Raw genomic sequence first — 15,065 nt, 5'->3', positions numbered from 1 at the left:
CTGTCGAAACACGAATATAATTATAAGGGCTCGTGTACGAGTTGTGAGTGCTGTAAAATGTTCCAACCCCGTGCAGCCTGCTCGCGTTGACGGACACCTAATTTTGTGCAGGTGTCCTTAAGCGGTGAGCCGATCGCCTTCGGACCATGGGCACGATCGAGAGGTCGATCGGGGCCGATCAATTTAATTATACGCTTGTGCGCTAATGAAACACTTGCAAAAAACGTGCAAGGCTTGCAAAGTCTGAAACTCGCAAACATTGTTGGTGTTCACAAACCCGTGGAGAGTCACGCACTTAATCTTCTCTGTAGGGTTCTGCGTTCATAGGAAACGATCCGATTTCTGTTCGCTTCATTGCTCGACTTCACATTATTTGTTTTGCTTTTGGCATTTTGGTGACCCAGGTCGGTCTTGTAAATTAGGCCTATCCCGTGATCTTCTGAGTTCTCACGTGGAGCGCTGCGGTGGTGATATGTTGCCTCCCTGGCCTGGTTATAAAGGAGGTTGTGGGTTCGATCTTGACCTTTAACACCTGTATATTTGGAATTCACATGTTTTCCCCCGTGGTTGCATGAATTTTTCTCCGGGTTCTGTTTTTCCCACCAAATTTTTAAAACACGCTTTGGGAATATTTGGCTCCTATAACTTCCCACATTTGATAATAAAGCCATTGTGATGAGCTATCACGTGTGGCCAGGTCGCCTCTGAAAGAGAGCTAATAGCTCAGTGAGTTTTATCTGGTAAAATAAAAGTAGTAGTAATTGACTTTGGGGCATTGCATGGGAGTGGAATCTCGGAGGCGGTAGTTGGAGCTCTGACTTTTGGAATTGATTGGGGAGGGAGGTGAGATTAAAAAATAACACATTTCCTGGTGCACGAATGTAATATTTACTTTAACGATGAAAACTACCCAAAGTGTTTGAGGTATGAACCATGTATATCTAGATGCTCAATGATATATAGATGCTCAATGATTTTAGCTCATGTCCTAGGAGGAGGGGGCTTTGTATTCGAATTGAAACCACTAATTGTGATAAAAAGCATTTATGTAATTACACATTTATCCAATTTGCAATGTTTTGGTGACCCCCATCAAGTCTCTTGTGACTTGCTGAGCGATGTCGTCTACTTTACACGAACAACATCATGCCCCGTGTTTTCCTGCCTGGTCAGAGCAGCTGGAGAGCGGAGCATCGCTGCTGCAGCCCAACAACCGTGGCCTGCTCCCCTGGCACTGTGCCGCCATGCAGGGCCGGTCCGATATGCTGGCGCTGCTGCTGGCTGCGTGGCCAGGGGCTCGCGAGAACCTCGTCCGTGAGGGAGCGTCGTCTGCGTCACCCAGCCCGGCCTACCTGGCCACGGCGTGCGGATTCTTGACTTGCACCCGCTGGTAACTTGGGGGTGGCGACGTGTGCTCGCTGGTAACTTGATGGGTGCAACGCTACGTGGTGGTGGTGGTGCAGTGCGCTGACCAGCCCCTTACCATCCGGGAGGTTGAGCTCCCCCCCCCCTGCTAAACACTGCCCCCCCCCCCCACCCTTCTGACTTTTTAGAGTTGAGTCCAAATTTGTTGGGACAACCTTTCCGCTCTTACATAGAGGGTGAGAGCTAGAGCAAAATGCATGATAACCAAAAGCAGACCGTATCATTCATTATTCTGTTCAGCATTTAAATGTGTTTAAAGTCTGTTCGACATTGGCTTATCTTGCCCTCCCTCAATTTCTGAATGCCCTTTTTTAAAAAAGGTCAAGCTTACGGGTTGGCGCTGACCGGGTCAGAACATTTTTCTCATCAAGCCAGAGTCAAAGTGTCTTCGTACTCGCGCAAGAACTTGCCGGTGTTCACCTCAGTTGGTGTTTTGAGCCAGAGGTGGAAATTCAACGTTATTATGATGGAGGCCAGTCCAACTTGTAAAGGATGACCATTGTTACTCTTTGAAACGTGGTACTATTAGTTTATTAACCACAGAGAGATGACGGGCTGAGTCAACCGCTAGCCAGGATGTGAACCAGCAATCAATAGAAATTGAGTCAAACACTCTTTTCATAACATTACTGTCTTGTGTTGGTTGGTGCTATTTTTTGGTGAACTAGCTTCTTTGCCAATCCAAGGACGGGTGTATATTGCAGTAAATCTGAAATATTCAATAGAAAAATTGTTCCGCTCATGATTATTAATGAGGGGGGCGTTGCCCCATGTGGAGTGACGTCACCCGCTCATGATTATTAAGGAGGGGAGGGGTGCGGTATGTTGGAGTGCACGACTTTCTTGTGCGTTCGTGTAAATTTCCACGCGGGCATGAATATTAATGAAGGGGGGGTGGGCCTCATGTGGAGCAATGTCACACGCGGGACGGACAGACATTTCTGAGTGATTATAGTAGGTAATTATTAAAAATACCAATGGCGAATTACATGGCCGGGAGAGTTTTCACCGTGGAGATTGAGCGATGAAATCAGCTCGTGTGTAGGTGTTAGATGGATTGTTATATCGCAGGACCATTTGAGATGGTGATGGCTTGTTGAAATCTGCATTCAGCAGTGGATTGATCATGGCTGACAAATATAAAAAAATGTGTGCATTAATAATACCTTTACTTAATAATAACCATAATATAATGATCACCATTGCATAGTTGATTAGAATTTGTGTGCATTAACTTGCAATTACATGAAAATAATGAACTGTACATTCGGGGTAATTAGGAACATTTGGCTAACAATTAAATTAGTAATTGTTTTATAAGTATTGCAGAGTTCTAAAGAAGATATTAAATAATGAATTCGTTTCACTTTAATCCCAACGTTTATTCTGATGTTGCACACATTTGCTTTATGAAATAAAACAAACAGCCCTGTTGTTTATACATCTTAATGGAAGTCCCAGCGAAGAACAATCCATTAACTAGGCACACATAGCTCTTGCAAAAATTTTGGGCTCGGGCATGCTATGTCTGGGATGCTGTCGTGTGGTGTAATTGTTTGCACACTGTACTTCAATCCAGAGGTCGCCGGGTCCCTCTCCCAGCACGGCAGTTAAAACAAATCCCACCGCCTCTCTTCACCAAGCAGTATAAATGGGTGCACCACAGTCTGTTGGCAGGTCGCCTGTGGTGGGGTAAAGTACTCCCACCTCTTTCAAAACGTCTGACCACCTTGAAAGAGTAAGTAGTGTGCCCTCTAAAGGAACTCTCTAGAAGGAACTTCTAGAGGCGGTCCTTCCACCAACAGTGGCATGAGAATGACATTTCAGGGCTACACTTTTGCCATCTACCTTTTCTGCAATGTCCATCCTAATGTTCTGTGTCCACAGGCTCTTCTCACAAGGCTTCCCGTTCAAGGAGAGCGAGGCAGACAAGCTGCTCCTGGGCATCCTGCGCAAGGAGATTGAGCTGTAAGTTGCTTACGAGGCCCTCGCCACTAAATTGCGAGTCTAAGAATGGAGTGGCGGTGCTGTCTGCTGCATGATGGTACCGTCTCTGACCAGCTAACTCTGCGCCAGCTATACCCCCGTGATCAGAGCTGTCACAGCCGAAACGGCACAGAGCTGATGATTTGATGTGTACAGCCACCTGATATTTTTTTTCCAATTTTCATGTCAGATACCCCATCACCTTATAATTTGCAAATTTGAAATATTTCCTCAACTTTATTATAAAAAAATAAATACCAGCCCACCTTAACTGCATTTGTTTCACAAGAGATAATGAATGTCAAAGATCTTATATAGTGAAATGAAGGCCTTTAATTGATTGACAGAAAAGCAAACCCACTTGGAAACAACTTATATTCAACCCAGAGATCAATTAATCACACCTGACATGGATGATTGATAAAATATAGAGGTGAACGGCTTCCTCTTGAAAAACTTGACCCCATGCCTCACCACTCAAGTCCACTTCAGAACATGGCACCCTGCGGAGACGCCGAGTTAATCCACAGGGGAGCAGCGTGCAGCTGCCCACAGTGACTTTACACTTTAAGGAGCCGTATAAAAAAAGGAATGGGTGATGTGTGTTGGTGGGCCGCCTCAGGTTCAATTGAGTACTGACTAACCACCCACTACTTCCTGTTCAAAAGTCAGATTGTGTTGCTCACCGATCTGCGTTCGGGTTGTACCGCGAGTCGTTCGGCACGACGTCCGATGTTATCGCTCTTAGTGCTGGGAGCTTCTGCTCCTGAATAAACTCCCCAGCACATGGACCGAAACGTCGGACGCCGTGCCGAACCACATGCGGTGCAACCCGAAAACAATCGGAGAGCTGTACGACACAACTGCTAAAAACCTACACAGCGGTGTTAGTTTGTGTTTTTCTATTCATTGCTGACCAACAATGGTGATCATGAGTTTTAAGTGTGCGTGATGGACTCCCACACAATACCGCTTTGTTTTTTATTATTCTGTGGGCCGTGGCTTCTCTTCAAACAAATACGCTGCTCTGTGGAAAAAGCTTCTGCTGTCCGCTGCACTTCTGTTGAAATCTAATGCACTTTAACAGGACAAATATGCATTACTGTGAGACAAAATTCACAAATTAACTGCAGAAGTGTGTTGCTGTTTTCTGCACCAGTGCGGAAAATCTGCTTCGGTGGGAAAAAAAAAACATATGTGCTGGAGTCGCCAGGGTTATGGCATGACTATCCATATAAGTTTAAAGTGCCTGGGCGCATGCACAGTGGGTTTTTTTTTTACAGTATCTTGTCTTATGTTGTTCACAAAATATCGTTTACTCATTGTTGTTATAATTTATATTTTTTCAACCATTGATTTCAATGTGTTATCATATACAGCACAATTGGAGTGATGTAGTAGGAAGCCTGTTTTATAATTAGCTGTTGGGGATAGGGATGGGGGCACTCAGGGTAGGGTTGGCACCTATCCTGGTATTTTCAGGATCGACCCTTCATTTTTGGTCGCTGCTGTTCTGGGAAATCTGGAAGTTTTCCCGGAACATTACAAGTCCCAGCTTTTGTCAGTTGAGTACAGTAATAATACTGCAATACACAACTCAACACATTGCATTTACATTAAATTCTCCCCCTCAACTAGTATTGTGAGATCATCTTCTCATGGATATGTCCCAGTTTTTTTGTGCCTTAGAGGTGGCAACCTGAGAACTTGTACAGATTATGTTATCCACGTTTATCTGCACAAATGGCTCCTTTTATACCCGAGCGGTACAGCATGGACAAAAAGGGACAATACAATCACTTTGCTGTCACTTCTGGCTCACGTCTTGTATTCACCCACAAGCTTGGATAAAATCATGAGTTAGATTCTTCCCAGTAAATCCTCTCTTCCATGCTAAAGCCTCACAATGTTATTAATTTTGAGGCACTTCCAGGCCGCTCCCTTTTATCTGTGTGGAGCATCCGATTATATTATAGGAGGGATTGTCACGTGGATAATCGGGATATTGCACAGATCGAATCTGGCGCAACAGACAAAAGGGAGCCCGGATATATTCGGTGTATGGATAAGGGAAGTTTTACGGCATTTAACTTGAGCAATAAGTAACATTTAGGTTTGTGTTTTCTTCCAATGTGCTCCCTTCCTGTGTGGCTCTTTCCATGGTGCACGGAGTAAATAATTTAATGAACGGTTGAATGAATAAATAATGCCTTAGAAATCTGTGTTGTCGCTGAAATAAATTGCACAACAGTAGCACGATGCCAACAACACAATAACTGAGCATCTGGGGCATTAACCAAAGGGCACTGCCCTTAAAGAGACCCTTAATTGCCTGACAGTAATTAAGTATGCAACTGCAACTGCAGATTTTATTCAAAATATTAATTGTGTACAAAACTTCTGCAGGGTTTTAAATGACAAGAAAAATATATGGAAGTAATTAATTTAGACATTTTAATAGCTAGGCAATAGCTTCCCAATATACTGCAAGTGTATTATTTTGTATGCAGATAAAAAGCTAAACAAATATCCGTGAATGTTTATGCAGAGGATGTTGAAAAATTATATGCAGTGCGTGTGTATGCATGTACTGTATAAGTGAGCGGTAATGCAGCGGTTAGCTCAGCACGTGGTTAGCGCGCTGCGCAATAACCACGACAACACCCGAGTTAAATTGCTGCTCACGGCCAACAGCAGTGACGATTATTTGAACCGGCCCTGGGCCTCCCCTAGGTGGACCCAGCCTCAAATGAGTTCCTGGTGCGGTGTGTAGTAAACATCGCCACTGGGGAGACAGAAACGGTCGAGAGTGGTGCTGGCCACCCACCCCCTCGTGTACCGTTCCGGCCTTCATAGGTGCTCACTAACAGCACTGTGCCCCAACAGTCTGTGCTATCGCCAATTGTTTACCCAGAAAGCCTCACCACGTCTCAAGGCTCTGTTTAGGGAGTGTCCTGCACTGATATGTTTGGCCAATACCATTAATTACTGAGTTTGCATTTGACTTGTTTTTATTAAAATATTAAATACATAAGTGCTATTTATTCCGATAAAAGAGGTTTAAAAAATGTGTAGTGAGAATACAAAATTGTATGTCCTTCCATAAAACAATTATACTTGCGGACAGGAAAAATCAATACATCCTATTTATATTTTCTTCAAACACAAATTTAGAAAACAGTGAATATGTTTTAATTCAAATTAAGCCACACTGGATGGATTCTATACAATTTCAGACAGTTTTATAATCAAGAGAAAACTATAAATACAATTCTATATCGCAAAATGTATATTCAATCAACTTACACTCGTACATGTTATTCGAATTTGCCGAGTTAATTCTCATCCTCGTCTTTGAAAACACGGCCATTGGAGGCCAAGTGATTGAGCCTGGATTGTGCTTGTCTGGGCCGGCACCCCACGTTAATCAGGTGTCATAGGCTGCTGTGGGGCTACATTGTCAGCAGAGAGCCGTGTGTGTTGTCTATGTTTCCCCTGCATTGGTAACCGGCACTGACTTGGTGTGGTGAAGTATGGTGGAATAACCTTCCACGACCCGCACGACTTGGGGAGGCCCAAATCTAGCAGTGGGACTGACAAGCTGTACATTTTAATGCGCTCACATCTATCGTTGTAACAGTGATATTCCTCTCTGTATATATATGTGCATCAGACAAGGGAGGTGGGTTCAAGGTCTCCTCTTTTACCATGTGCTACTTTTTAATATGTTGTTATCAAAACCTTTTGTTCATCTTTACAGCCACTGCAGTGTGTAGACAGCGTTTTAATATAAATGTTGAAACTGTGTAAATGTGGAATGGTGCAAAGAAATGTCAGGAGGTTGTGAAGCTCTTCCATCCAAGCATTGTCTATCCCTTGTTAAATGCCACCTGGATCTCATTCTGTTATTTGCGTTTGAAAAAAACAATAGGGCCATCTTCCAGTTTACCTATAATGAGCGTCCCAAACCTTTTAAAGTTTATGTTTTGTTACAGACTGCAAAAATATGTCCCGTGCAATCTGTTTCCTTTGGTTTCACTTAATTTGCTCCTTTGGTACTCTCCGCTGTGTTTGTTTAACTTATGAAACCCATATAATTACGGTCACATATTGGTTCAATTCCATTTGAGTATTTTTTTCTCTGCAAGCAGCAGTGGCTCATGACTCCAGTGTGGACAGTCCACACACAGACCCTGTTACTGGTCGTCCAATTGCAGGTGACACGTCATCATCATTATCATCATGAACCATGATCAATACATTGCTAGATGAAGGCCCAAACCCACTTTTCTTAACAGGTTATTAGTTAACTTTTCATTAATAGGTGACGTGTGCTGGTGGTGACATGTTTAGTGGTTCACCACTCCCTCCCCAGCGATTGGATGAGTTATTGCAATGCAGGGTGGTGATTTTATCCAAAATATATTTACGTGTTTACATTGAGGTGACTCTAGTGGCCTCTAGTGGCTACATGCGTCATCTCAATCAATTTACATACAACACATGTAATGCAGTATATGAAGCTTTGTTAATCCACTCCTGGACGAAGGCCTTCCCCATGTGTTGGTCGAGGGGAATTTATCCACTTCACCGTGCTAGTCAATGTGGATTGGTAAAGGGGAGGCCCAGGGGGAGTTCAGATATAAACTAAACTATTTTTTTTATTTTACCAGGTAAGGTCCACTGAGCTATAAAGCTCTGTTTCAAAAGCGACCTGGCTAGAAATTAATAGGGAAAAAAACAGAGGACCTGGAGAAAAATCCACGCGACCACGGGGAGAACATGCAAACTCCAAATATACAGGCATCAGGGTCGGGATTGAACCCGCGAACTCCTGAATACCAGGCGAGGTAGTTAACATCCTGCTACAGTGGCGCCCACATATCACTCACCACCGATGGTAGCTGTGGTCAGGAATCAAAAATACATCTCTGGGTTCATAGCACAACGTACTAACAATTGTGCAATCACAGCTCCCAACCCCCACCTCACACACACAATAATGAATTTCAAACAGATGTTTTTTAGACACGTGTTTCAATGAATGTATCATTAACTTAAAAATTGTTAGTAATCAATAAATGAGTGCATCATTGCATCCGTAGTACAATTATTAATTTGAATGTAGAGGCAGTGCATTGTGCATCAGTACTGGGTCATCAATCATTTCCTCTTGGAAGCTGCATGGATTTTATGGGAATCTCAAAGTGGAATATTTCTCTTTCCTAAACGAGAGCCATGCACCACTACTGACGACACCCCAGAAACAAACCAACCCATCACGTGATTCCATGTTGCACCGTAACAGTTATAGCTATGCTGAGTGTGATTGTTTTTTTTGTTGGTTACTGCCATTGTGGAGATCATAGTTCATTGAATCGGTTACAGTTCCTGTTCTGGACACATTATTCACCTACACAAATTACAATCTTGGGAACACTCAAAGGTGCCAGGGTAAGAGGAACACCATGATCTGACTGGACATCAAACATTGCATTCCACATTAAACTGTCTCATCTGAAAGAAGCAGTGACTGACAGAGGAGTGGAGATGTGACTGCGAGGAAACATTGAAGGTCATGGCCATGCCCCAAAGGCCCAAAAGTCCATCGGACTAGAAGAATTCTCCCAAGAGGAGCCATGCAGAAGGTGCTCACTCACTAGAGGCTGTTTTTCTTTTCTCTGTTATTACAGAGATGATCCGAGAGAGACGGTGGAGTTTCTGTTGAATAACGGTGCAAGTGTCAACGCTGAGACTCCACAAGGCGACAGGTACAGCCGTGCACACACACACACATGTCGCACTCACTCTGACAAACGGCACTGATAGCCTCGTTTTTCTTTGGTGAATGAAGGCTCTCCACTCTCAGCGTTCCTCTCCGCATTGCACTCTTTCTTTTCACTATTGTACAGCTGAGAAAACATGAAGCTGCGTCTGTCATAATCAGTGCATTTAATTTTTGGCACCAATAGAACAAAAAAACAGTTTACACATCACTATAGAGGGCCAAAAGGAGTTTGCTTTTTGGTTTTATTTGCGCATTTCACTTGTTTATTAAAGGACAACAAATGTAAATATGGACGTGCCCATTGTTTTGATATGTTGAAAGACAAATGAGGTACGCGTATGTTGAACTTCGTTCACACAGTACGTAGGCAACCCTGTCAAACGGAAGCGTAGAGTATAGTGTGGTCAAAATATTTTTACTCGGGTTTTCTAACTTACTGTGATGACTTGTGCTGTTCCAAATTAAATGGGCACTGTTAAATGCTACAAGCTGCTGCTGTGCTTTCTTTGCTGTTAGCCCCAGGGATGGTAGCCTTGTGTCTTGTGTCTGGGATGGCATCATGAGTGTGCCCTCGTGATATTCTGGCCCTCAATCAAATGCTCTGAGAATGCGTTGTGCCTGAGCTTTATAGATAGAGGAGTTCTCCATCTGCCAGTAGCTTTATATTGGCATCACTCTTATTTCAATATCATCACGCTCTTTTTAGAATGAGATCCGTTGTCATACACTCACCGTTACTGTAGCATGACTATAAATCACCCAGAATTTGCATGATCTTGTCAGATCTTGGAAGCTTAGCAGGATTGAACCTAGATAGTGTTCGGATGGACAGCGACCACCGTGACCAGCGAACAAGTATACATAGGGCAGTGCAGCAATATGGATTGTGATTTTTCACTCCTCCCAACCTTCACCAACCAGTACTGACCGGCGTGGTGAAGTACAGTCTTGTCGTCATATATCCCTCATGCCTGCAAGGCATGTGGAGGTTCTCATCCAGCAGCGGATTCAAAATGGGCTGTTCATGTACCATTACAGAGTTGTACTTACTCCTACGCAGGAGCGCTAGTGATAGACGGTGTCCTTTGCCGTGGGCAAGTGGACCACATGCGATGATATTGGGATCCAAAAAGCGTAGCTTTTATTTTGGAGAGGCCATGTGCTCCGAGTCCCCACACACTTTGTGGTTGATGCGCCACTGAGATTGGCGCTGCAATAAGAATACGCTCACAGATGCACATTGTATTAATTTAAAAATGGCACACCTTTCAAGGGAACATTTGAGTGGGGTTGCATTTTGATTAGCATGTATAACGTGAAAGAAGTTCGACATACATACATTTGGACCAAAACTATTTTTTGTAGCCCTGAACCAGCAGTAGGAAATTTCCCCAATCCCATGGTCGAGGCCAGTCTATCCTAAAGACAATCAGTGTTAATATTCTTTGGGTCTTTCGGTAAAGTCACGTAGATAGGTTCAAAGAAAATAACAAAACTACGTTTTTTTTTCCTGATGGCGACCGCTTGTGTTGCGATCGAAACGTAGTTTTTTGTTATTTTGTTATTTTCTTTTAACATATCTACGTGAGTTTACCGAAAGACCCCAAAAAATATGAATTCCTGCAGTCACGAAAGCTTTAAGTCAAGAATCAGTGTTAACTTCCCACAATGTGTACTCGATCAGCTGTGGAAGATGCTCATTGAATACGCCACTCGCTGGCTTGGATTTGAGCTCTTGCAAACCCTCTTGTTAGGAGTTCAGCTCTGTGTGGACCATTCTAAAAATAACAAAAACCGCAACGTGGATCTGATTGTCTATTCATAGTTCCCAGATTTCACAAACAATTTAGATCAAAAGCATTTAATGTAGCTGCCCCAAATAGTTTGGAAGCACCTAGTTTCGTCTCTTGGAATCTCCATTACGCCATCTCTGTCCACGTTAAACTGACTCTTTTAAAATCACGAAAGTTTAAGTGTGAATGTAATTTTACAAAACAATTGCTATTATTAATTTTTTTTCTATTTGTAATTGTTTAATGTTTTGATGTTGTCTGCCAGCCGAGTGGCCCTTGAATAAGAACTTGTTAGCTCAATCGGGAAATAAACTTCTGATGGCATCGCCATGTCTGTACATCTTATTATTCTTCATAATTGTATGCCATGCCAAATGACAGTTTTTTTTCACTACCATGGTCACAAATCTTGGGGGTTGTCTGATATAAATAATGCTTTGTAATGATCTTGTCACTTCTCAAACTCATAGAGGATGGTATGTGTTACTCTGGGCAGTGTCATTGGCTTTACAGCCCAGGAGATTGGCTATAAAAGGTTTCTTTATTTTTATTCAAAAAGTTTGGGCAAGAAATCAAACTGTTCGCTCCGATAGCCCAATATAAAATAAGCTCTCACAACACCCTACGGATACAAACCACTTCTCTCTCTCGTTTTAAGTATAAAATAAAACAATGTTGAAGTAATTGCCAGTTGTGATGATTTTCTACCTAAGGTTTCAACGTATGCACAATCTGTACGAGTGTTTATGCAGTGAAAATGTAATCCTGCGACAATGCAACTATTCCTGAGCGTAGCATGCCGCTGGTAATGCAATGGCTAGCACACTAGACCAGAGGTTGCCGGTTCCATCTCCCGGCACGGCGTTTAAATAATGGACAAGTTTTGGTCGGAAATTTGCTATTTGGTGGGGTAAAGTGTGGGTACTCCCGCCTCTTCTAGGACAGACTTGTCGGCATGGTAGAGAAGGCAAAAGATACCCTCCAGAAGGGGCTCTGTAGAGCCCCCTCTAGTGGAGGCCCTACCACCAGCAGTGGGGTACGCAAGCAGTTGCAGGGCTGTATCCTCTACTGAAACACATTATGACCTTAACAGAGATGGCCCACTGTCTCCTCTTCCCACTCCTGCAACGCAATCATAATTTTTTGTTGTTGCAATCAATGGATTAGTGATAACTGCAGGTGAAACTGAGCAAATCATATGAATTCAGTAAAAAAAACACGCATAGAACCAGCTCAATTTCAGTAAAAATATGTTGTATTAGCTAATCGTTTTAATTTATCTAGCACTGGTGGCCTTATCTCACAGAAGCACGTGTGTAGTTATAACGCGGCTCACAGTAATTGGAAGCAGATGTATTCCTAGCATATCGGTGTACGCGGTACTGTAGGGAGAGCGGTGTTGCTTTAATGGACCATGGTTAGGGCTTCCACCTGTCCAGGTTTTAACCCGGAGAGTCTGGGAATTGGCATCTGTGTTCCGGTGGAAATAATTGAATATCTACCACGATCCGGTGTATGTATGTTGAACTTCTTTCGCACCGTACGTAACCAACCATGCTAATTGTTGTGCTGTGTTAAACATTGCAGTGCGCTGCTCAGTATTGTTCGACCTAGGCTGACTGAGAAATATGTCTGGGTTTAGTCTGTGGGAAAAAGGTGGACACCTGGGCAAGGTAGTAGTTTCTGCCTGGAGCTGGCCCTGTCCTCAATGTAGCACCATGCAGAGGACTTTATATGCCAAGGACTTTACACGTCCGTGCCCAGTGAGAAATCAATCGCGGGGCGTTCGCTGTGAGAGCCAGAGCAGAGATTAACAACTACACTCGCTGATTGGCTCATGTATTTTTCAATGCTGAGTTAAAGCACCTTTAATTAGAAGCCTGGGGCGTGTTGGTGTCTGGCGGACAACCCCTAGTAGATGCGTGTCTGGCTGCGGGGCCTGCCCACCGTACACCATTGGCACACTCTGGAGAACAAGTGTAGGGACACGGGAAGGTCATCAATAAAAGGGACAGCTCTTTTGGGCCACAGTGAATTCACAGCTCTGGGATTACCCTTTTTTCTTGTAAACCTCACACTACTTTGAGTTAATATTAACTCTTGTCATCATCATCGCCATCCCACCACGTTGTGTAATTGTCATACCTGTACGTGCAATATATAAAGGCTTAGAAATCCTTGCCCGGCTGATGTGTGGCATTAAGGAAAGCGGTGTGAGTATCGGGAAACAGGGTCGGTGAGGTTTAGACGACTATTTTACCATTGCATTACTTTATAGTTTATATGTACAGTAATAAAGCCAATTTAAAAGATAAAGATGTATATGTCTTTGTATGTGGAGAGCGGTGGCGCAGAGGTTAGTGGCTACGAACCCGGAAACCTGAGTTCGAATCCCGTTCACGGCCAACACCAGTGACGATTATCTGAACTGGTCCTGGGCCTCCCCTAGGTCGACTCAGCCAAACATTAGTACCTGGTGCAATGTTTATACATTGCCACTCGAGAGACAAAGGTGGCCGGGCATGGTGCTGGCCACCCACCTCCTCAATTGCCATCCCAGCTTTCATAGGTGCTCGCTAACAGTACGTGCCCCAAAAGTATGTTAAGGCTATACAGACAGGGGATCTTAGTCTTGGTATGTATGTATAAGAACACTCACTAAAAGATAAGGATGATGCCTTGATTCACTGATTAATATCGATTCTTAAGTCACAACATGTGCCTCACATCACATGGATGAAAATTCATGTTTTTAGATTCACACATGTTGTATGTAAAGGGTTCACATAGCCTCTCTAGCTACTATAAGCTGCTACATTTATCGTAATAAAAAACAATAGAAATCGATTATTGAATTGACTCATGAGCTAGAGTCATGGTTGTTGATGAAAATGCATTTAATCGTGGGAGTAGGAAGGGATGGTGAATTGTTACACTCTTCCTGAAATCTAATCTTTATTGCATCAGTTGACAAGACGTAACAATCATATATTATAATAATGTATAGCCCAGTGCCAATCCACTTTTGGATGAAGGCCTCCCCATTCCAGGACCATTTCAGATGTCACTGTCCTCTGAAAGTATCTCTGGCCAGGAATCGAACTCGGGTGACCAGGAACCACTGCGTCACAATGACAAGACGTAATGATGAATATTGATTCATATAAATCATAGGGAATTATGATCACCCCAATTTTACATTGGAATAGTCTAAACAACTGTGAGCTCATACTTGTCAAAGTATGCATCTATTTTGAGTCCACAATGAACTTTAATGTCACGTTAGGGTTAAGCGCCTCCTTCAGTGAGCAATGGTTACTTTGTCTGTACTGGAAAGTCAAGCCCAGAACCACAGATATCTCAAGTGCATACCAGAAATATAGTTTTCTTAGTACTTGAATGCCGTGTATGAGCATATAAATAAATCAGTGACGAAGGTATACAGGGGGTCGTGGGTTCAATCTCGACCCTGATGCCTGTATATTTGGAGTTTGCATGTTCTCCCTGTGGTCGCGTGGATTTTTCTCCCGAGTCCTCCGGATTTTCCCTCCACATTTAAAAACATGGGTCTAGAGTATTTGGCTGCTATACATTTCCACGTGATAAGCTACTTCGTTGAGGTATCATTTGTGGCCAGATCGCTTCTGAAAAAGAGCAATATAGCTCAGTGGGCCTTAGCTAGCAAAATAAAAAGTTTAGTTTAGAATTTCCATGGGACTGTTTTGGCGTGTCCTATGTAATTTGCATGCGCTCTGCTAGGCTGTACTTTTTCGTGAAATTTAAATCAGCGCTGCACATTTACTAATTGCGCATGTAGGAAGCGGAGTGCCTTGTAAAAATAGCTTTCGAAGGGTTCACTTGTTTTGAAAACATTATGGACAGATTGCATCAACCCTCTGATTGGCGCTCTCACAGTGCAGCGAATTATGTGAAATATCTGCTCGGCTGAAAATTACCCTTCAAAAAAAAAAGCATGAGATATTTGAATGATGTTCCAGTTGTATTTCAAGACTTGGCTGCGTATAAAGCCCAGAGACTTCAACAGGCTGACAGTTACGAGGTGTTTTTGCATT

General features: G+C 43.1%; 1 protein-coding gene across 4 annotated transcripts in view; it reads left to right on the top strand.

Moving 5' to 3' along the window:
- LOC116939888 (uncharacterized) overlaps positions 1 to 15,065 on the top strand; it is a 93,483-nt gene that overhangs the window by 60,507 nt on the left and 17,911 nt on the right. For all 4 annotated transcript variants that reach the window (XM_032948888.2, XM_032948887.2, XM_032948889.2 and 1 more), the window contains 3 exons: positions 1,179 to 1,390; positions 3,313 to 3,393; positions 9,105 to 9,182. In XM_032948888.2, the coding sequence (XP_032804779.2) occupies positions 1,179 to 1,390; positions 3,313 to 3,393; positions 9,105 to 9,182 (371 nt within the window). The remainder of the gene's footprint in view (positions 1 to 1,178; positions 1,391 to 3,312; positions 3,394 to 9,104; positions 9,183 to 15,065) is intronic.

The sequence above is a fragment of the Petromyzon marinus genome, chromosome 7 (assembly GCF_048934315.1).
Source record: "Petromyzon marinus isolate PM22_M1 ecotype Great Lakes invasive population chromosome 7, UKy_Petmar_22M1.pri1.0, whole genome shotgun sequence".
NCBI classification, from domain to species: Eukaryota; Metazoa; Chordata; class Hyperoartia; order Petromyzontiformes; family Petromyzontidae; genus Petromyzon; species Petromyzon marinus.
Note: the sequence above shows the minus strand (reverse complement) of the source record. Positions and strands in the feature narration are given on the sequence as shown.